Below are 21,060 nucleotides of genomic sequence, written 5' to 3'. Positions count from 1 at the left end.
GACAATCTAAAAACCTGGACTGTTTATAATTAGTGTATCCTTTTAATTTATTTACATGAATTTGGGGGCTGATTTGGAGGTGAAGAAGAGGAAGGGAGTGTGAGCTTGACCCAAAGATCAGATGGTAAAACCTAAAGGAGGAAGACTGTTATGTGAAATTCAGGGAGGACATGATACAGGCACTAGAGGTGGGCTGATTGATCCTAATATCGATAATATCAATACTAACGCTGGTATTGATATTGAACTATCCTCATGTAAAAAGATCGATACTCAAGCTTTATTTTCTCTCCCGCACTCACTGACTGCTGCGCACGCAGATTCATCAAAGTCTGCTCTCTGTCTGTAGGAGCAGCGCTGCACTGTGTCACACAACACGGAGCAGCGCACCCTTGTATTGTGGTTTGTCAGCCCTCTACCTCAGGAGATTTTGTTTTAAGTTGGGTTGAGTGATATTTTTTAAGCAAAAATGTTGATTATGATAATAAAGTATTTTGTTGTCACGTACAATGTTTGGAGAAATTCCATCCCAGGTCTTTTAGATCCTTTGGATCTATGAAGCTTACATATGAAAAAGTATTGGTATTGGTATTGATATTGGCAATACTGGGCCTGTATTTACTTGGTATAGGATCAATACCAAAATTCCCGGTATCGCCCATCTCTAACAGGCACTGAAGGAGGTTAAGTGATTTTGGGTCACTGGAAAAGTACTGTAGATGTAGTGAGGGAGACAGGTAGGAAGGTACTGGGTGTGACATCTGGAAGGCGGAAAGAAGACAAGGAGACTTTGTGCTGGCATGAAGAAGTACAAGAAGGTATAAGGAGAAAGATAGAATAGCATAGATGTTTATTATCATCGCATTTCCGCAATGAAATTCTGTTGGCACTTTCCAAACAGCTATTAAAAAACACAGCTATTAAAAAACACACAAAAAAAACCCCAACACAACAACAGCTTTAAAATCAACGAACAGCTTTGCAAGTCAACAGACATCCTTAAATATATATATAAAAAATTATTAAGGTGCTTAATGCTTATTAGTGAGGTAAGATAGTTTTAGATATATAAGCAGACTGTACTATTTATTGCACATGTTGATAGTCCGTTACTGAATGTCTGTGTTTATGGGACGCGGTGGGATGATGGAGGATACAACTCTGGAGGAAAACCTGTTAGCCTAGTAGTCCGTATCCTTATAGTGTGGTACCTCTTCCCCGACGGCAGAGGAGCAAACATGAAGAAGCACAAGAAGGTATAAGGGGAAAGATGCTGATGAAAATGATTTGGGATAGTCAGGGAGATGCAGTGTAAGGTGAAAACAGAGGTGACAAAGGTGAAGGAAAGGGCATATAGTGAGCTGTATATAAAGTTTTGAACACCCAGGATGACGAAAAGGACTTGTACCAAATGACCAGACAGAGGAGCCAAGCTGGAAAGGATGTGCAGCAGGTTAGGGTAATAAAGGATATAGATGGTAATGCACTGATAAGCAAGGAGAGTATGTTGAGAAGGTGGAGGGAATATTTTGAGGAGCTTATGACTGAAGAAAATGAGAGAGAAGGCTGGATTATATGGAGCGAGTAAATCAGGAAGTGCATCAGATTTGTAATGATGAAGTGAGGACAGCTATGAGGAAAATGAAGAGTGGAGGCATGAAAATGTTTTGGAGATGAAAGTCGAATTTTTTAAATCTGACTGTTTAATAAAATGCTGGAAAATGAGAGAATGCCTGAGGAGTGGAGAAATGTACCGGTTCTGATTTTTAAGAACAAGGGTGATGTGCAGAGCTGTAGTAATTATAGAGGGATAACACTGATCTGCCACAGCATGAAGTTATGACAAAGAGTAGTAGAAGCTTAGAAAAGAGGTGAAGATCTGAGCAACAATATGGTTTCATGTTAAAAAAAAAAGCAGTACAGATGCAATGTTTGCTCTCCGAGTGCTGATAGAGAAACAAAGAGTAGGCCTGAAGTTGCATTGTGTGTTTGTGGATTTAGAAAAAGCTTATGATGGGGTGCCAAGAACAGAATTGTGGTATGATATGAAGAAGTCTGGAGTGTCAGAGAAGTGTGTGAGGATGGTCCAGGATATGTCCAACAACAGTGTGACAGCAGTGAGATGTGCAGTAGGAATGACATATGCATTCAACGTGGAGGTGGGATTACAACAAAGATCAGTTCTGAGTCATTTCTTGTTTATATTGGTGATGGACAAGTTGATGGATGAGATCAGACAGGAGTCTACATGGACTATGATGTTTGCAGATGATATGGTATTCTGCAGTGAGAGTAGAGAGCAGTTTGAGACAAGCTTGGAGAGGTGGAGATGCGCTCTAGAGAAAAGAGGAATGAAAGTCATTCGGGGCAAGACTGAGTACATGAGTGTGAATGAAAGAGAGCCTGGTGAAATAGTGTCATTACAAGGACTAGAGGTGGTGAAGGTAAATGAGTTTAAATACCTGGGGTCAACTATTCAAAGTAATGAAGAGTTACTACAGCAGATAAGTGTGAGAACTGTTCAAATGTGAAAACTGTTCACCAAATTTAGTATAAATACTCCTGAGAAGTCGGTCTCTTCAAAAAAAAAAAGCTGTTAGCCACATTAAATTTTAAAATAGCCTGTTTGCACAAATAAAACACATTGGCAAGCAAATATAGGTGATTATGGTACCAAATCATTAAAAATATGATGCTACTAAACACAGATGTAACATTATAATCTGAGTTATCTTTAAATTTTAAAGCAATATTTTTTGTGCTGTGAACCTGTCATACATTGACAGACACACATACGAGGGCTGTCAATAAAGTATAGGTCCTTTTTATTTTTTTCAAAAACTATATGGATTTCATTCATATGTTTTTACGTCAGACATGCTTGAACCCTCGTGCACATGCGTGAGTTTTTCCACGCCTGTCGGTGACGTCATTCGCCTGTGAGCACGCCTTGTGGGAGGAGTCGTCCAGCCCCTCGTCGGAATTCCTTTGTCTGAGAAGTTGCTGAGAGACTGGCGCTTTGTTTGATCAAAATTTTTTCTAACCTGTGAGACACATCGAAGTGGACACGGTTCGAAAAATTAAGCTGGTTTTCGGTGAAAATTTTAACGGCTGATGAGAGATTTTGAGGTGATACTGTCGCTTTAAGGACTTCCCACGGAGCGAGACGTCGCGCAGCGCTCTCAGGCGCTGTTGTCAGCCTGTTTCAAGCTGAAAACCTCCACATTTCAGGCTCTATTGATCCAGGACATCGTGAGCGAACAGAGAAGTTTCAGAAGAAGTCGGTTTCAGCATTTTATCCGGATATTCCACTGTTAAAGGAGATTTTTTTAATGAAAGACGTGCTGACGGGTCCGCGCGTCGGGACGCAGCCGGCACGGTGCGGCGGCACAGGAAAACACCTTTGATGTTGATGATAACCATTTGTAAATCCAGGGCGGCTTTTGATGGCTTTCAGTGGCGTGAGTATATGAGAAATGTTGTTAACAGCTGGACATGTTCCAACTTGTCCTTAAGGGCTTCCAACGAGGTGTTTTTCCTGTGCGGAGCATCGCGGCGGCTGCGAGCCGACGCTGCAATCCGTCCGCACGTCTTTCATTAAAAAAATCTCCTTTAACAGTGGAATATCCGGATAAAATGCTGAAACCGACTTCTTCTGAAACTTCTCTGTTCTCTCACGACGTCCTGGATCAATAGAGCCTGAAATGTGGAGGTTTCAGCTTGAAACAGGCTGACGACGGCGCCTGAGAGCGCTGCACGACGTCTCGCACCGTGGGAAGTCCTTAAAGCGACAGTATCGCCTCAAAATCTCTCATCAGCCGTTAAAATTTTCACTGAAAACCAGCTTAATTTTTCGAACCGTGTCCACTTCAATGTGCCTCACAGGTTTAGAAAAAAGTTTGATCAAACAAAGCGCCAGTCTCTCAGCAACTTCTCAGACAAAGGATTCCGACGAGGGCTGGACGACTCCTCCCACAAGGAGTGCTCACAGGCGAATGACGTCACCGACAGGCGTGGAAAAACTCACGCATGCGCACGAGGGTTCAAGCATGTCTGACGTAAAAACATATGAATGAAATCCATATAGTTTTTGAAAAAAATAAAAAGGACCTATACTTTATTGACAGACCTCGTATTTACACAAAACACTGGGTTACATTGGAGACAGACATTAGTCAGTCCATGTCATTTCATTTCCTCGAAGCCTCATGATCACATGACCTATACTAACCAATGAGAGAGGCACTATGTACCAATACAATTTCACTCACGATTTCACTATATGAATATGGCTACTTAGTGATAACCACTGCCAACATATTTACAGTTCAGAAGCTTTGGTGAGCTGCTGAAATATTAAACGTGTAGTTTAGATCCAAGTTGGCTGACATGTTTAACAATTGCACAGTCACCCTGAAATAATTATGCTCACTATCACATCTAATAATGCATTTAAAAAAAACCCCAATTATGATAAAATCCATGTATATGTAATGTGGTTCCTCAGTGGAATTAAATGTATGAGTTATGGACTCACACAAAGCACGTTTTTGTGTATAATGCTGCCACTCACATTTTAACCCTCTGCAAGATGTTCGTAGGCATGGGTCACATATGCAAGAAAATCTAGCTTTCTGGTTTGTATTTATGTGACGGCTGCACTCTGCGTTGTGTTGTTATGACTCTGTCCATTCGCTCCTCTCGGGACACGAACTCCGATATGAGAGTCGAACTCTCTAACCAGAAGGCTAAAACCCAGAGCGCTGGCCTTGTGACCAGAGAATCCTTTTGAGCTGTTGGGAGTGAGGTTTACTAACTACATCTGCACAGCGACACCTGCTGGCCTCCGTTACATTTATAAATCACAACGTATACGTTAATATTGTCATTCATACCTTTTGGGTCCCCTTTTGTACATATGCAATAGTTATAAATGCTGCCCCTAGTGAGGGAAGCCACCAAGGCTTTTGTTTTTTTATAATAACTTTTATTAGAACAAGATGGAACAAAAGAATACAATGACACTTCTCAGTATATATAGCAAAATAAAAAATAGATATAACAGCAAAAAAAAAAAACCCCACCACCAACAACAACAACAAAAAAACATGATAAACACATCTCCAAAAAACAAAAACAAGTAACCAAAACAATCTGCATTACATCATCTTCTGATTGAGTCATATGGAGTGTATCCATTATTTTTCACCAAGGTTTTTGTGGCTGAGGTTGGGAAAAACTTTGTAGAGTGCGACCTCTATCTGTTACATCCACAGTTACATGCTTTAATAGTAGAATGACATAAAGAAGGTTTACCTTACAATGATGGGAAATTTCAGCTGTAATTTGCCAGAAGACGTACAGAAGGACCACAATGGAAATAAGCGCTTGCACTTTTTTGTGTAATCCTTTATTTTAATGTTACTTGTATACAATATTTGTTATTGTTATACAATGTACATTTTCATAATAAAATCAATCAATCAATCAAAGATTGTTGGTTTTTTTTGTTTGTTTGTTTTTTTTGGATGTTGTTTTTTGTGGGGGAGGAGTTCCACGTCACAGCTTCCACGGTGGGCTGATCCATGCCGCTGCTTCCTGTGGAGACGTGGCTCTGCTGCTGCCATATTGATGCTAGTTCGCTAACAATTGCACAAGTACAAGCCAGCTGTTCTTCTCCCACTTTGTTTCAGAGTCACTAAAAATCTCCAAAGTAAGAAACGCGAGAGACTAAAGGTCGTCACCCCATAGAAACCGACGAAAATGGTAAGTGACAGCCGAAACAAAACGATATTTTGCAGTGTTTCATTTGGCCTAATGATTATCATAACACTGGTTAGCCAGTCGGCTAAACCTAGTTTAGCAGTTGGCTAGCGTTAGCTCCTCCAAGAACGAAAGGGCAGGAAAGCCAAACGTTGCTGACCAAAGTACGATAATGTTTTGTCATTAAAGTAATTCTAAATAAATTGTCAGAACATCGAATATCGTTTAAGTCGACGACACTTGCTGACGTTTCACAGCTTTAACAGCTATCGTTAGCTTAGCTCTTGTCCATGACCAGATCCTTGATAACGCTACTTGCTGTCAAATTTTGCTCAGCCACACTGATCTGGATGTCGTCTTATAATAATCCATTACGGGTGCATTTTGTATGATTATTACGGTTATTGTAAATACTCAACGTTTTGTCGTGTTTTCTTGATCAAGTTCAGATCCACTGTAGCTAGCGTCATTCATTTTATGTTTTCATTGACACACTGCCGTTCCTTATTTTTATACTTAAGTTTGTCACAAAAGCACGTATCTTATTTAATGGTGTATATTTGCAGAATGTTCTTTTTGTTGTTGTTTGGTAACTACACAGACCAAGAAGCAGTCGTAACTTGCTTTAAAGATGTATTGTGACACATAACACGCAAAATTTAACAAATGTCTTTTACAGCCTTCACATTTGCGTTATCTTTGTTTGGTGAACTAGCAGTTGTTACAGGACATTTTAAACTTTGTATTTGCTGCTGGAGCATACTTGATGAAGGTTTCGCATATCCAATACTGATCATAGACCTCAATTTGTCTGCACAGTTGGCCAGATATGGGTCGGCCCTTTACCACATACCAGCTGTTCTACTGTCACCACCTATCTAAACCACAATAAGCAGGGATTCCCCTGGATATTTTTCAAAGCATAGTCTCAACCAAGTGTGGGGAGCACACTGGGCATCTTAGTCTAAAGACATTTCTTCAAGTTGCACAAATATTCTTGTCAGAACAGTGCGACCAGAATAATAGTTGACCACAAAACTGGTATCTCTGTCATCAAAGTAAAATGATTGATTCATTGTTACAATCCCCCAAAAATTATGTAGTCATAGCACCAAGAGGTGGAGCAAAATAAATAAATAAATTCTTTGATGCATCACAATGAGGAGGTGCACAATTCTGAATCGATTCACAAACGTCAATCGATTTTATAAATGTTAACTGCGGGGGATGAACATGGTTGGTGGCCACCCTTAACTAGCCCTTTTCAATTTTGTTGCGTAAGCTTATATTTCTGTACATACTGGTCATTTTTCGATCCAGAAATGGATTTCAGTACATTTGCCATACGGCTTCGCTATAGCAACTCGGTCATCACAGCACACTCTCTGTCTGGGGGATACGGCACGGAGTGGCTGCAGGTGCTGCAATCTGTAATGAAACAGGAAAACCACCTGTTTTTGGAATACATGCAACAAGCAGCACGTAGTGACAAGTTCTGGCTCCATCTGAAAACTAATACAACCCCTGGCAAAAATTATGGAATCACCGGCCTCGGAGGATGTTCATTCAGTTGTTTAATTTTGTAGGAAAAAAGCAGATCAGACATGACACAAAACTAAAGTCATTTCAAATGGCAACTTTCTGGCTTTAAGAAACACTATAAGAAATCAGGAAAAAAATTGTAGCAGTCAGTAACGGTTACTTTTTTAGACCAAGCAGAGGGAAAAAAATATGGAATCACTCAATTCTGAGGAAAAAATTATGGAATCATGAAAAACAAAAGAATGCTCCAACACATCACTAGTATTTTGTTGCACCACCTCTGGCTTTTGTAACAGCTTGCAGTCTCTGAGGCATGGACTTAATGAGTGACAAACAGTACTCTTCATCAATCTGGCTCCAACTTTCTCTGATTGCTGTTGCCAGATCAGCTTTGCAGGTTGGAGCCTTGTCATGGACCATTTTCTTCAACTTCCACCAAAGATTTTCAACTGGATTAAGATCCAGACTATTTGCAGGCCATGACATTGACCCTATGTGTCTTTTTGCAAGGAATGTTTTCACAGTATTTTGCTCTATGGCAACATGCATTATCATCTTGAAAAATGATTTCATCTTCCCCAAACATCCTTTCAATTGATGGGATAAGAAAAGTGTCCAAAATATCAACGTAAACTTGTGCATTTATTGATGATGTAATGACAGCCATCTCCCCAGTGCCTTTACCTTACATGCAGCCCCATATCATCAATGACTGTGGAAATTTACATGTTCTCTTCAGGCAGTCATCTTTATAAATCTCATTGGAACGGCACCAAACAAAAGTTCCAGCATCATCACCTTGCCCAATGCAGATTCGAGATTCATCACTGAATATGACTTTCATCCAGTCATCCACAGCCCACGATTGCTTTTCCTTAGCCCATTGTAACCTTGTTTTTTTCTGTTTAGGTGTTAATGATGGCTTTCGTTTAGCTTTTCTGTATGTAAATCCCATTTCCTTTAGGCGGTTTCTTACAGTTCGGTCATAGACGTTGACTCCAGTTTCCTCCCATTCGTTCCTCATTTGTTTTGTTGTGCATTTTTGATTTTTGAGACATTGCTTTAAGTTTTCTGTCTTGACGCTTTGACGTCTTCCTTGGTCTACCAGTATGTTTGCCTTTAACAACCTTCCCATGTTTGTATTTGGTCCAGAGTTTAGACACAGCTGACTGTGAACAACCAACATCTTTTGCCACATTACATGATGATTTACCCTCTTTTAAGAGTTTGATAATCCTCTCCTTTGTTTCAATTGATATCTCTCGTGTTGGAGCCATGATTCATGTCAGTCCACTTGGTGCAACAGCTCTCCAAGGTGTGATCACTCCTTTTTAGATGCAGACTAACGAGCAGATCTGATTTGATGCAGGTGTTAGTTTTGGGTATGAAAATTTACAGGGTGATTCCATAATTTATTCCTCAGAATTGAGTGAGTCCATATTTTTTTCCCTCTGCTTGGTCTAAAAAAGTAACCGTTACTCACTGCCACAATTTTTTTTCTTGATTTCTTATAGTGTTTCTTAAAGCCTTGTGTCATGTCTGTGATCTTTTTTTCTACAAAATTAAACAACTGAATGAACATCCTCAGAGGCTGGTGATTCTGTAATTATTGCCAGGGGTTGTAATTTCAAAATCTAAAAAAATTAAAGAAAGCAAAATAAAATCTTTGTCCTCACCCTGTGTCAGCATGTCAAAGGCTCAGCCGACCACTCCAGTGAAAGCAGGCTGATAATATTCTGTTTCATAAAGATCAAAGAAACAGTCTGAATGGCTAGTATCATGACTGTAATTTTTAGGTGTTCACCTAATGTTGTCTCCACAATTATATTCATTGCAGCACACCTTGTTGGAGCACATTTGTGTGCAGTTCATCCCATTGAAACTAAAAAGGAAAGTACATGTAGAAGACAACAGATTTTGATCATTACAAATACTTTGGAGAGTACTAAGTCATTGCATCATGAGGAAAAAGAAACCCTGGAGAGAGAAGAAAAAGATGCATCAAGGTGCATCGATAATTGTCTTATAATCTAATTGTAGCCCTCTGAATCATAATCCTGATCTGCCTAAAGATACCCACCAATAATGGCACCTAAAATAGCACAGTATTGCTATAAATGTTTCTTTTTTCATTGAAACGAACACAATGTCTCTCTTTGATTTTGGCCTGTTTGTTGGAGATACAAAAATAAATCAAGACACATTTGATTCTACTCCAAATGTATAATTTTATGAATATAAACATTCACTCATAGGAAAAACATGGAAAATATTTCAGGTTGGATGAGATGTAAATATGTACTACTGGCATATTTAATTTTTAAATAAAGCCAAGAACTTCCACTGGCATTGTAGTTAGACCCATTCGATTTTGTCACCTCCACGAACAACTTGCTTAAGCCCTTTTCACACTGGGGCCAATGAAGAGTTACTTATTGCGGCACGTTAATAAAGTCCATTAACTCCTGGAAATAATGTTTTCTGACTTTTTCCAATGTATCAAATCCATCTGCTTGTCCAGACAGTCTATAACGTCATGGAGCCAAGCTTCTCCCCTTCGCTTGCAAGGTTTTTTTTTTTCTCTCTCTTTCTCTTCCTCTCCCTGCACGCAACTACACAGCCATGATGAGGCAGCAGCTTGTATCCCGCTGTACATTTGGAAACGTGAGTGCCGTTTGCTTTTTATGTACCGTTTTGAGAATGGAGCGCAGTTCCACAATGCCAAAAGAACCCCCCAAAAAGTAGGCAGGGGTGGCCTGTGAGAGGCAGCAAAATAGTGGTGAGGGCTACATACGTGGTAGTAAGCAACTGTAAGCAAGATTAGGAATGCAACTGTACGTCTTCACAGACCAACTACACACTATGTAGGGACTATGCCAAATCTGTGCAGTTTCCCAGCGTACTCCATACACATCACAGTGCAACTGTATGCAAGCCCGGGGTGAAAGGGGCTTCAACAGATGGTCAAGGACATTAGCTGGTAAGCTTTCAATTTTTTTTTTTTTTTTTCCCTGATGCTGTTTAGATATTTATGGAATATGTTCATGTCCGACTTGACTTTTCTAACCATATTTTTAGCTGTCTGGTTTGTAACAAAATTTTCAATCTGTTCTTGACTGTTCAGAGCTGTGTTTTCATCTTGTTGGTCTTAATTTCATTTTGCACGTACACTTTGAGCTTGTTTGCTGTTAATTCCTCCATTTTCTTTGTTTGCTTTTTGTTTTGATTTATTTCACACCATAAAAATTGTACAACCCCAATTCTAATGAAGCTGGGACATTGTGTGAAATGTCAATACAAGCAGAATACAATGATTTGCAAATCCTCTTCAATAGAGCTGAAACAACTAATCGAGTTAATCAATTAAAATCGATTATTAAAATAGTTGTCAACTAACTTAGTCATTGATTAGTTGCTAAATGACTTTGTTTTACCGCAAATGTTTTGTTTCTTCCATATAATCAACTGAGCTTTGCTTTGAATCTTGAACCAATGCAGGAGTGCTTCGAGCTGCTGCTTCGTTGGTTTCATTTGTTTTATTTCGCTTTATCTTAATTTTTCCCCACTAAAACCCTAAATAGCATACGAGGTCTATTAGAAAAGTATCCGACCTTATTTTTTTCAAAAACTATATGGATTTGAATCACATGTGATTGCGTCAGACAAGCTTGAACCCTCGTGCACATGCTTGAGTTTTTTCACGCCTGTCGGTTGCGTCATTTGCCTGTGGGCAGGCTTTGAGTGAGCACTGGTCCACCCCTCCCGTCGGAATTCCTTTGAGAACTTCCTGAGAGACTGGCGCTTTGCTTGATCAAAATTTTTTCAGAAACTGTAAGGCACATCCAAGTGGATACCATTCGAGAAATTCAGACGGTTTTTGGTGAAAATTTTAAGGGCTGATGAGAGATTAAGGAGTGTTACTATCGCTTTAAGGACAGCCCGCGGCGCCGGACGGCGTGCTGCACCCCGAGCCGCCGTCGTCAGCCTGTTTCGAGCTGAAAACTTCCAAATTTAAGCCTCTGTTGACCCAGGACATCGTGAGAGAGCAGAGAAGTTTCAGAAGCGGTCGGGATCAGCAGTTTATCCGGACATTCCACTGTTAAAGGAGATTTTGTAATGAAAGACGTGCGGACAGATTCGCGTGTCGGCACCCAGCCACTCATGGCGCAGCGCCACAGCAAAACACCTCCGTTGGAAGTCTCACAGGACAAGTTTGAACATGCCCAGCTGTTAAACAATTTCTCGGATACTCACTCGACTGAAAGCCATCGAAAACCGCCTGAATCTTACGAATGGTTAGCAACACGGATCCCCCATCTTTATTATTTTATATTTCAACAGCCAAGGGACATTTCACGATTTGTTGATTTTTAAGTATTTTAAGTTTTCAAATGTTCTGTTTTTAAATAGTGATGGAAGGAGAGAAAAATTGTTTCCTTGGCACATTTTTAGAAAATTCCCTGCTAATCCGATTAATCGTGTCGAAACCCCATCAGATTCATCGATGATCCAAATAATCGTTTGTTGCAGCCCTACTCTTCAACCTATAGTCAATTGAAGACACCACAACGACAAGATATTTAATGTTCAAACGGAGACTTTTTTGTTTTTGTGCAAATATTTGCTCATTTTGAAATGGATGCCTGCAACACATTTCAAAAACGATGGGACAGGGGCAACAATTGATGAATGGTCAAAGAACACCTGTTTGGAACATTCCACAGATGAACAGGTTAATTGGAAACAGGTGAGTGTCATGATTGGGTATAAAAGGAGCATCTCCAAAAGGCTCAGCTGTTCACAAACGAAGATGGGGGTGAGGATCACCACTTTGTGAACAGCTGTGTGAAAAAAAAGTCCAACAGTTTAAGAACAATGTTTCGCAATGTTCAATTGCAAGGAATTTAGGGATTCCATCATCTACAGTCCATAATATAATCAGAAGATTCAGAGAATCTGGAGAACTTTCTACACGTAAGCGGCAAGGCCAAAAACTAACTAACTAATATTGAATGCCCGTGACATTCGATTCCTCAGATGGCACTGCATTAAAAACCGACATCATTGTGTGGGCTCAGAAAAACTTCAGAAAACCATTGTCAGTTAACACAGTTCATCGCTACATCTACAAGTGAAAGTTAAAACTCTACCATGCAAAGCGAAAGCCATATATCAACAACATCCAGAAACGCCGCCGCTTTCGCTGGGCCTGAGCTCATTTGAAATGGACAGATGCAAAGTGGAAAAGTGTGCTGTGGTCTGAGTCCACATTTCAAATTGTTTTTGGAAATCATGGACGTCATGTCACCTGGGAAAAAGAGGAAAAAGGCCATCCATATTGTTACCAGCACAAAGTTCAAAAGCCAGCATCTGTGATGGTATGGCTTAGTGTCCATGGCATGGGGAGCTTACACATCTGTGATGGCACCATCAGTGCTGAAAGGTACATCCAGGTTTTGGAGCAACACATGCTGCCATCCAAACAATGTCTTTTTCAGGGACGTCCCTGCTTATTTCAGCAAGACAATGCCAAGCCACCTTCTGCACGTGTTACAACAGCGTGGCTTCATAGTAAAATAGTGCGGGTACTAGACTGGCCTGCCTGCAGTCCAGACCTGTCGCCCATTGAAAATGTGTGGTGCATTATGAAGCCTAAAATACAACAACGGCCTCAGTTCCCAAATGCTTATTGAGTGTTGTTAGAAGGAAAGGTGATCTAACACAGTGGTAAACATACCACTGTCCCAGCTTTTTTGAAACGTGTTGCAGGCATCCATTTCAAAATGAGCAAATATTTGCAAAAAAGAAAAATAGAATTTATCAGTTTGAACATTAAATATCTTGTATTTGTGGTGTATTCAGTTGAATATAGGTTGAAGAGGATTTGCAAATCATTGTATTCTGTTTCTGTTTATATTTTACGCAACGTCCCAACTTAATTGGAATTGGGGTTGTAAACAAAGTTGCAAATCTGATACGCAACCCGGACCAGTTGTTATGGTAACAGTCTGATGTGGGGTAAATGCCAGACTGGAAATCAGCCAATCAGAGCACGTGTACTGTCGTAGCCATATAATAAAGTGGATTAACTAACGTTACATTAATAGCTAATGTTATCAATTGTTGTAGCTTAGTATTTTTTGATGGATGTCTTGTTTTGAATTCAGCCTGCAAGAGTCACTTCCATTCAAAGCTTCGAAGAGAGCTTCAAGCCTTCAATGAGTGATTTGCACAGCAGTCACCATAGAAAACCACACGTTAGCTGCACAGTTTAAAGCACAGATGTCCACTAATGCAGTGGATTACCTAACGTTACATTGATGTCTAACATCCATTGATAACTAGGTATCATAGTTTAGGTAGTCTGTAAAGCTTACATTCAAAGCTTCAAAGTGGGCTTTGATGGTTCCAAAAACTTGGGCTGGGCACCGAACTTCGGTTGTTTTGTGGCACCGGCCAAAATGTTTCGGTAGTACCGAGTATCGAAACATGCCTCGTCTTTCGGTGCCAAGTTTCGGTACCCAGAGGTTAATCACATGCAAGAAGAGCGGTCTGCAGCCATCCTCCTCTCACCATTCAAGTCCACCTGTGGACGTTACAGAGCACGAGCAACCTGATTCAAAATCTCCACCACCGGACTCCGCTTCAACTGCAACTTAATACCTGCATTGTTTTGAAGCTTGAAGCAATGAAGCACTGTTCCGACTAGGGTTGCTTATCGAGAACAGGTTATTTTGGGTATCTTTAAAAATTGATTCGATCCACCAACATCAATAGCCTTTTTGCTCTACGTTGATTACAGACCCTGCAGCAGCTCTATAATCAACAGCTTCTGCAGTGCGACTCCACTTTGACGCGTGAACTAGGGCTGGGTGATCTCCCCCCCCCCCCCCCCCAAAAAAAAAATCTTTGATTTTTAATAAAAAAAAACTTTTTTTTCTTCTTTTTTGACCAAATTGTCCTTCCAAGTTTTTTTTTTTTATTAAAAAAAATCTAACAAATGTGATTTGGTATGAAAAACATTACCTAGTAATCAGTGGCATCAGGTTAAAATAAAATAACTTCAATTATATTCAATAGTATCAAATTTATTGTTTTCAGTTGAAGTGCAAAGCAAACCACAGCAGTAATAACCATATCCCTATGTTTTAACAAAGCGCATTGTGCAATTTATGCACCTCATATTAGAATTATAAAAGAAAAACCTTTGTGAACATCAACATTTATGTTTTCACTGTTTATAACCAAATGTGAAGTATATGAACTGTGCAACCTCCCATTACAATTATTTACAATTATTAATATATATATAAAATTGTAAACATTGTTTTGACTGATAATAAATTATAACCAAATGTGAAGTAGTTGAACTGTGCAACCTCACATAACAATAATTTAAAATAAACAATTTTTAACATCAACATTAACATTTTGACAGATGATAAATAATAACAAAATGGGAGGTAGTTTAATACATGCTTGTTTGTCTTCAAGCATTCTTTGCTAAGAATATGAGCCTGTCTACAACTGCAGGTTTGAGACATGCTCAGTGACAGGTGACAATGCCTCCACCTGCACTAAAAGCCCTCTCCAAGGGTGCACTAGGTGAGGGGATGGCCAGGTATATTCTTGCAAGGAGACTCAGTCTAGCAATGTTGGGCATATGCTTTTTCCACTACAGCAGTGGGTCGGTGTCATGGTCCACCTCAGGACTCAATAGGTAGGAGTTGAGCTCTACTTTGATTTTGTCCTTTAGGGACTGTTGGGACAGTGGTGCAGTTGCTGCATTTTTGAAAAAGGCAGCTAAAGTTTTCTTCTTAGGTGGGGACTGTTTTTCTTCAGACCTTTTGCACACCTGCTTCCTCTAAGCAGAGAGTTCAGTGACCACCCTTTTCCAAAGTCCAACTTTCCTGGGTCAGTGTAGGTGGTACGGAACCGTGGGTCCATTAGAGAAGCCATGTCCAAGAGTTCATCATTTTCAGTGTCGCTGTACTTCTCTTCAAGGTAGTGCATGATGTTTCTTTTTATTGTAGCAGTGAGCTCCACATCTTCCTCCTCTGGCTGAAGAATTGTTTTGAACAGATGGAGCACAGGTTTGATGTATGAAACACTGACATAAGATTCCCCGGACAAGGCGTCAGTGAAGTCCTGGAGTGGCTTTACTGCTCTGTTTACAGCCTCTAAAACTTGCAGATCTTGCCACGTGGGAACAAGATGGCGAGTTTTTTTTTTAATCTGCACTCAACACGAGCTATAGCCTTCTCTTGTTACAGAAATCGCTCTATCATTTTTTTTGCCGAGAACCCCATCTTTTGGGTGACTCTGTTACCAGCTGATGAAGTGGAAGACCCAACTCTGCCTGAACTTCTGCCATGTCCCTTCTTTTTTTCCCCAACTGTAGGAAAATGAAGAAATCGCCTTTTTACACACGCCAATGGCATGGTCAATCTGTTCATCTTTTACACTATTCACTGTAATTAAAAGAAAAAATATATATATATTTAAGTCAAGCACATGACACTTTTTTCACAAGCAAGCACTCCTCACACACAGCATAAGTGTAAAGTATCTTTAAGCTTTAACTTAAAAATTTTCCTGATCAGTGTAGGGCAAGTTACTTTACAATTGTAATAAATTCCATATTACTGTAGTTATTACCTAAAAAATGTAAAATGTTTGTATTACGTTATCATAGTCTTTAAATAAAATGTAACTGAGTTACAGTACTTTGAGTTGCTTTTTTAAATATACATTACTTAAGTATGTGGAGTATTCATTTAAATACAAAAATGTATAATTTTACAGTTTATAATTAGAGCACTTCAATCATTGCATCATATATAGGTTGCCTCCTATAGGTTATTTTGCCCACGATTTATTTTGTACTTGGTACTTTTTTGATCATTATGTACATAAAACAAGTAATATGCTTGCAGCTCAAGTTGATTGTAATAAGTAGTAGTACTTAGAGGTATTTCTGAGAAGTAATGCTTTATTTTACTAAGATACTGAAAAATGTAACCTATTGTAATTCTTACTTTTGTAATGAGTTACTCCCAACACTGTTCCCCATATAACTTAAACTTTATTTTCATACCATAATCTAGTGGTAATGTAGAAAGGGTGTTTAATAAAGTAGGAATTTTTATTAAAAAAAACGACTCCACAATAGACTTATACTGCTAAATATATAGACTGGAGATTAGGTAAAATTTCAAGTACAGTAGTTAAAAATTACTCACATGCATACACACTAAATGTGGATTTATTAGTTCATACAAACTTACCAATAGCATTGTGCAGCGATGTCCAAAGCACTTAAGATTGGGCCATTTATTGTCTTTCATAGCTCTGATTACATTGGTGCCACTATTTGTAGTCATACAGGTGAGTCGGCCCTCTGAAAGGCCCCAGGAGTTGAGGGCATCCTTTAATTCCTGGGCAATCAAAACGCCCGTATGATCCTCTGGGAAATACGACGTTTGAAGACAGACGCTTCGCAGATTCCGGCTGTCCTTGATGTAATGTACCGTGAGACACATGTATGGCTGCATTGTTCGGCTCGACCATAAGTCAGTGGTGGCAGCGTAGAAGTCCAGTCCATTCAGCTCATCTGTAACTTTTTGGCGTGTAGTATTGTATAGCTAGGGAAGTGCAACATCATAAAAATAATTGTGGCCAGGGACGGCATACTTTAAGCAAGTGTTTAAACCCCCTCTTCTCGACAGAATAAACAGGCAGCGTATCCGTGGCAATGCTACCATCGACATTAACGATTGTCCGATTGTCCGGGGCAAGTGTAAAATGTGATCGGACGAGCTTTCTGTCTTTCGGCTGTTCCCGTTAGGGGTCGCCACAGCAGATCAATCGTTTCCATCTCACCCTGTCCTCTGTATCTTCCTCTGTCACACCAACCACCTGTATGTCCTCTCTCAGCACATCCATGAACCTCCTCTTTGGTCTCCCTCTTCTCCTTCTGCGTGGTGGCTCCATCCTCAGCATCCTTCTCCATCCTCAGCTCCATCCTCAGCATCCTTCTCCCTATATACCCTGGGTCCCTCCTCTGCACATGTCCAAACCATCTCAATCTCGCCTCTCTGACTTTGTCTCCAAACCATCCCACCTGAGCTGTCCCTCTATGTTCATTCCTAATCTTGTCCATTCTTGTCACTCCCAAAGAGAATCTCAACATCTTCAGCTCTGCCACCTCCAGCTCTGCCTCTTGTCTTTTTGTTAGTGCCACTGTCTCTAAACCATACAACATAGCTGGTCTCACTACTGTTTTGTAAACTTTCCCCTTCACTCTTGCTGATATTCTTCGGTCACAAATCACTCCTGCCGCCTTTCTCCACCCACTCCACCCTGCCTGCACTCTCTTCTTCACATCTCTACCACACTCTCCATTACTTTGAACAGTTGACCCCAAATATTTAAACTCATCTACTTTCACCACTTCTACTCTTTGTAACTGCACTATTCCACTGGGCTCCCTCTCATTCACACACATATACTCAGTCTTGCTTCTACTGACTTTCATTCTCCTGCTCTCCAAAGCATATCTCCACTCCTCCAGACTAGACTCAACTTGCTCTCTACTCTCACTACAGATCACAATGTCATCTGCAAACATCATAGTCCATGGGGACTCCTGTCTGATCTCATCTGTCAACCTGTCCATCACCACTGCAAACAAGAAAGGACTCAGAGCTGATCCTTGGTGTAATCCCACCTCCACCTTGAATGAGTCTGTCATTCCGACTGCGCATCTCACCTCTGTCACACTATTTTTGTACATGTCCTGCACTACCCTAACGTACTTCTCTGCCACTCCAGACTTCCTCATACAATGCCACAACTCTTCTCTTGGCACCCTATCATAAGCTTTTTCTAAGTCCACAAACACACAATGTAACTCTTTCTGTCCTTCTGTACTTTTCCAACAGTATTCTCAGAGCAAACATTGCATCTGTAATGCTCTATCTCGGCATGAAACCATATTGCTGCTCACAGATCTTCACCTGTTTTCTAAGCCTAGCTTCTACTACTCTTTCCCATAACTTCATGCTGTGGCTGATCAGCTTTATGCCTCTGTAGTTATTGCAGCTCTGCACATCACCCTTGTTCTTGAAAATAGGAACCAGCACACTTCGTCTCCACTCCTCAGGCATCCTCTCACTTTGAGCAATAGCTCTAAATCGTTGTCCAACCGGGCAAGTTGTTTTCTCATTTACCTCACGTCTTGTATCACACCTCGCAAGACAGCGTCTTCAGTTTTTCCCACCACTCTCCACACAGCAGACAATCGGAAAACATATTACAGGGTTCTCCCCAGACAATGGAACAACAGCGCTGCGCCAGTGTTCTGACAGCGCCGTCACACTCTGCTATCAGGTAGTTTTTCTAAAATCCAGCCAGGCTGTTTATGCTGAACTGCCCGCTCCCCCCTCCCCTGCCGGCAGACAGCCGAGCAGCGCTTCAGCGGGGAAAAAAACTCAGTCTTCCGATAAAAAGAGCTCCTTCTGTTTGTATAGCTCCAGAAATTCATTTATAGGCTTTATTTTACAGTTGAAAGCCTTCGTGTTTCCAAAGTTTGCTCAAATACGGTGTGAAGAGTCTCTCGTTCCCTCACACACACACAGAGAGAGAGAGAGAGACACAGAGAGGAGAGAGAGAGACAGAGAGGGAGGGTGGAGGAAAAAGTGTTAGACGCTACAGCTGTAAAAAAGCAGCAAAACAAATTTAATCGACCATCTTCACCACACAGCCTCAGTGAAACAGTAAAGTGTGAAAAACTGATTCAGAAAGTTTTTTTCATCCAGGATTCATCTTTAAAAGAGCAGATTTACTCCTTTACTTCTTCCAGAATTATTTTTTTCATTTTCTTTTTATTATTGTTGTTTATGCACCAATGACACCAGATCAAATTACTTGTATGTGAGAACTTACTTAGCAATAAATTTGATTCTGATTTGACAGTCAAATTAGTCCAGCTTTGGCTCTTGTTCAAACAAGACAATTAGGGGTTATATAGTTTTTTTTTAATAAGTATGTAATTCCACTCAAAAATGTTGGAAAAAAAAAAAGAAGCTAAACTGTCAACATGACAGGTACAGTGTGTCATTTTTAAAGAAGAGCAAATGTTATGTCCATCAAATATTGTTGTTTTTTTTAACTTTTCAGTGTCATTTATTTTCTTAACATAGACAGAAAAATACAAAAAAGAACTTTGATATTTCAACATAAGTGTAATTTTTTGTCTATTATTCTTGCTTTCAATACATCTAAAACCAGTCAAAATGACTTGCAACGAGCACCGCCTCGGGCGATAATTGCCAACAGCACCGCTATACTAAAAATTTCTGGGGAGACCCCTGTATCGTGTGCACGAAACCACTGTATGGTGTGTGCATTCGTAGCATCTTCTTGCAAGATGCTGTGGTGGGAAACATTAGATAACGAACATTGCATCGATTAACACGCCTTTTGAAGAATATATTGAACAGAATGTTTTTTCTAAAACCTCCGAAACTGGGCCAGATACCAGGGAAAACACCAGTCAAACGCAGAGCATCAACCCCTGCAAGTTTGTGAGTAGCCTGACACAGGATTATCAGTGGCTGGGGCACAAGGAAGAGGACAACACAATATAGTGCCATGTCTGTCGGGATTTTCCTTCAATTGCGGACCAGTAAGTCAGTTTTAAATGTTGAAATAAAAGAATTTGATTTGGTTTATCAAAAAACATACTGGTAAATGATCAGTATGAATTCAGAAAACGCAAAGGAGAGAAGCAGATGCATATTGGCATTTACCAATTATTTAAATTTTTTTCCCCCAATTATGAACCATCGCAGGAGAGAAACATTATGAGCGGTGTCTTGGTTAACAGATTAAAAGGCTAGAGGCTATGCATGCAATGTGTAATAAATTTTTTTTTTTTTTTTTGGAAATTCAATTTTACCACCCACACAGGAGAGAAGCAATTTATGAAAAAGTGTAATTTCAGTACTTCCACAGTAGCGTGCCCCCAGACTCACCTAGGTGACACGCACCATTGGCTATTACTATAAAGTGCCACACTGTTTGTATTTCTGAATGATTGATGTAAATTAAGTCTAAAATAGTCACTGATTTGGAAATGTTCATGTTTTCATCCCGACGTTTCTCGGAAAATGCTGCAGACCTTAATTTAGGAAATTATGTATGATCCGACTAGTCGACTAATTGCAAAAATAATCGTCGACTAGTCGCCTATCAAAATAGTCGTTTGTGGCATCCCTAGAGGGTATTACAGTCTTATTTATTGCCTATATCGTTTGTACTGGCCTCCAGTGTAATGGGTGTTTTAAACGGTGAACTATATAAAGCATAAACATTTTTAATTCGTCAACAGGTGCTGTTGGCAGCGGCGGTGTGCACCAAGGCCGGCAAGGCCATTGTATCACGGCAGTTTGTGGAAATGACCCGGACACGTATTGAGGGCCTCCTGGCTGCGTTCCCTAAGCTGATGAACACGGGCAAGCAGCACACATTTGTGGAGACAGACAGTGTTCGCTATGTGTACCAACCACTGGAGAAACTCTACATGGTCCTCATCACCACCAAGAACAGCAACATCCTTGAGGACCTAGAGACACTGAGACTTTTCTCTCGTGTGGTGAGCAATCATAATTTTTTTTTATTATTATTTTGTCTATAAATTAAAATTCATGGCTGATACATAAAATTCTCAGAATGAATGCTACTAATATAAGG

The 21,060-nt window shown here is 40.1% G+C and overlaps 1 protein-coding gene across 1 annotated transcript in view; it reads left to right on the top strand.

The window, feature by feature from the left end:
- Positions 1 to 5,585: 5,585 nt before the first annotated feature.
- The window catches only part of LOC117508443 (coatomer subunit delta), a 43,068-nt gene continuing 27,593 nt past the window's right edge, over positions 5,586 to 21,060 (top strand). Inside the window, exons 1-2 of the mRNA XM_034168205.1 lie at positions 5,586 to 5,766; positions 20,699 to 20,962. Coding sequence (XP_034024096.1) covers positions 5,764 to 5,766; positions 20,699 to 20,962 — 267 coding nt within the window. The 5' untranslated portion in view covers positions 5,586 to 5,763. The remainder of the gene's footprint in view (positions 5,767 to 20,698; positions 20,963 to 21,060) is intronic.

This window comes from Thalassophryne amazonica, chromosome 4 (assembly GCF_902500255.1).
Source record: "Thalassophryne amazonica chromosome 4, fThaAma1.1, whole genome shotgun sequence".
Lineage (NCBI taxonomy): Eukaryota > Metazoa > Chordata > Actinopteri > Batrachoidiformes > Batrachoididae > Thalassophryne > Thalassophryne amazonica.
Note: the sequence above shows the minus strand (reverse complement) of the source record. Positions and strands in the feature narration are given on the sequence as shown.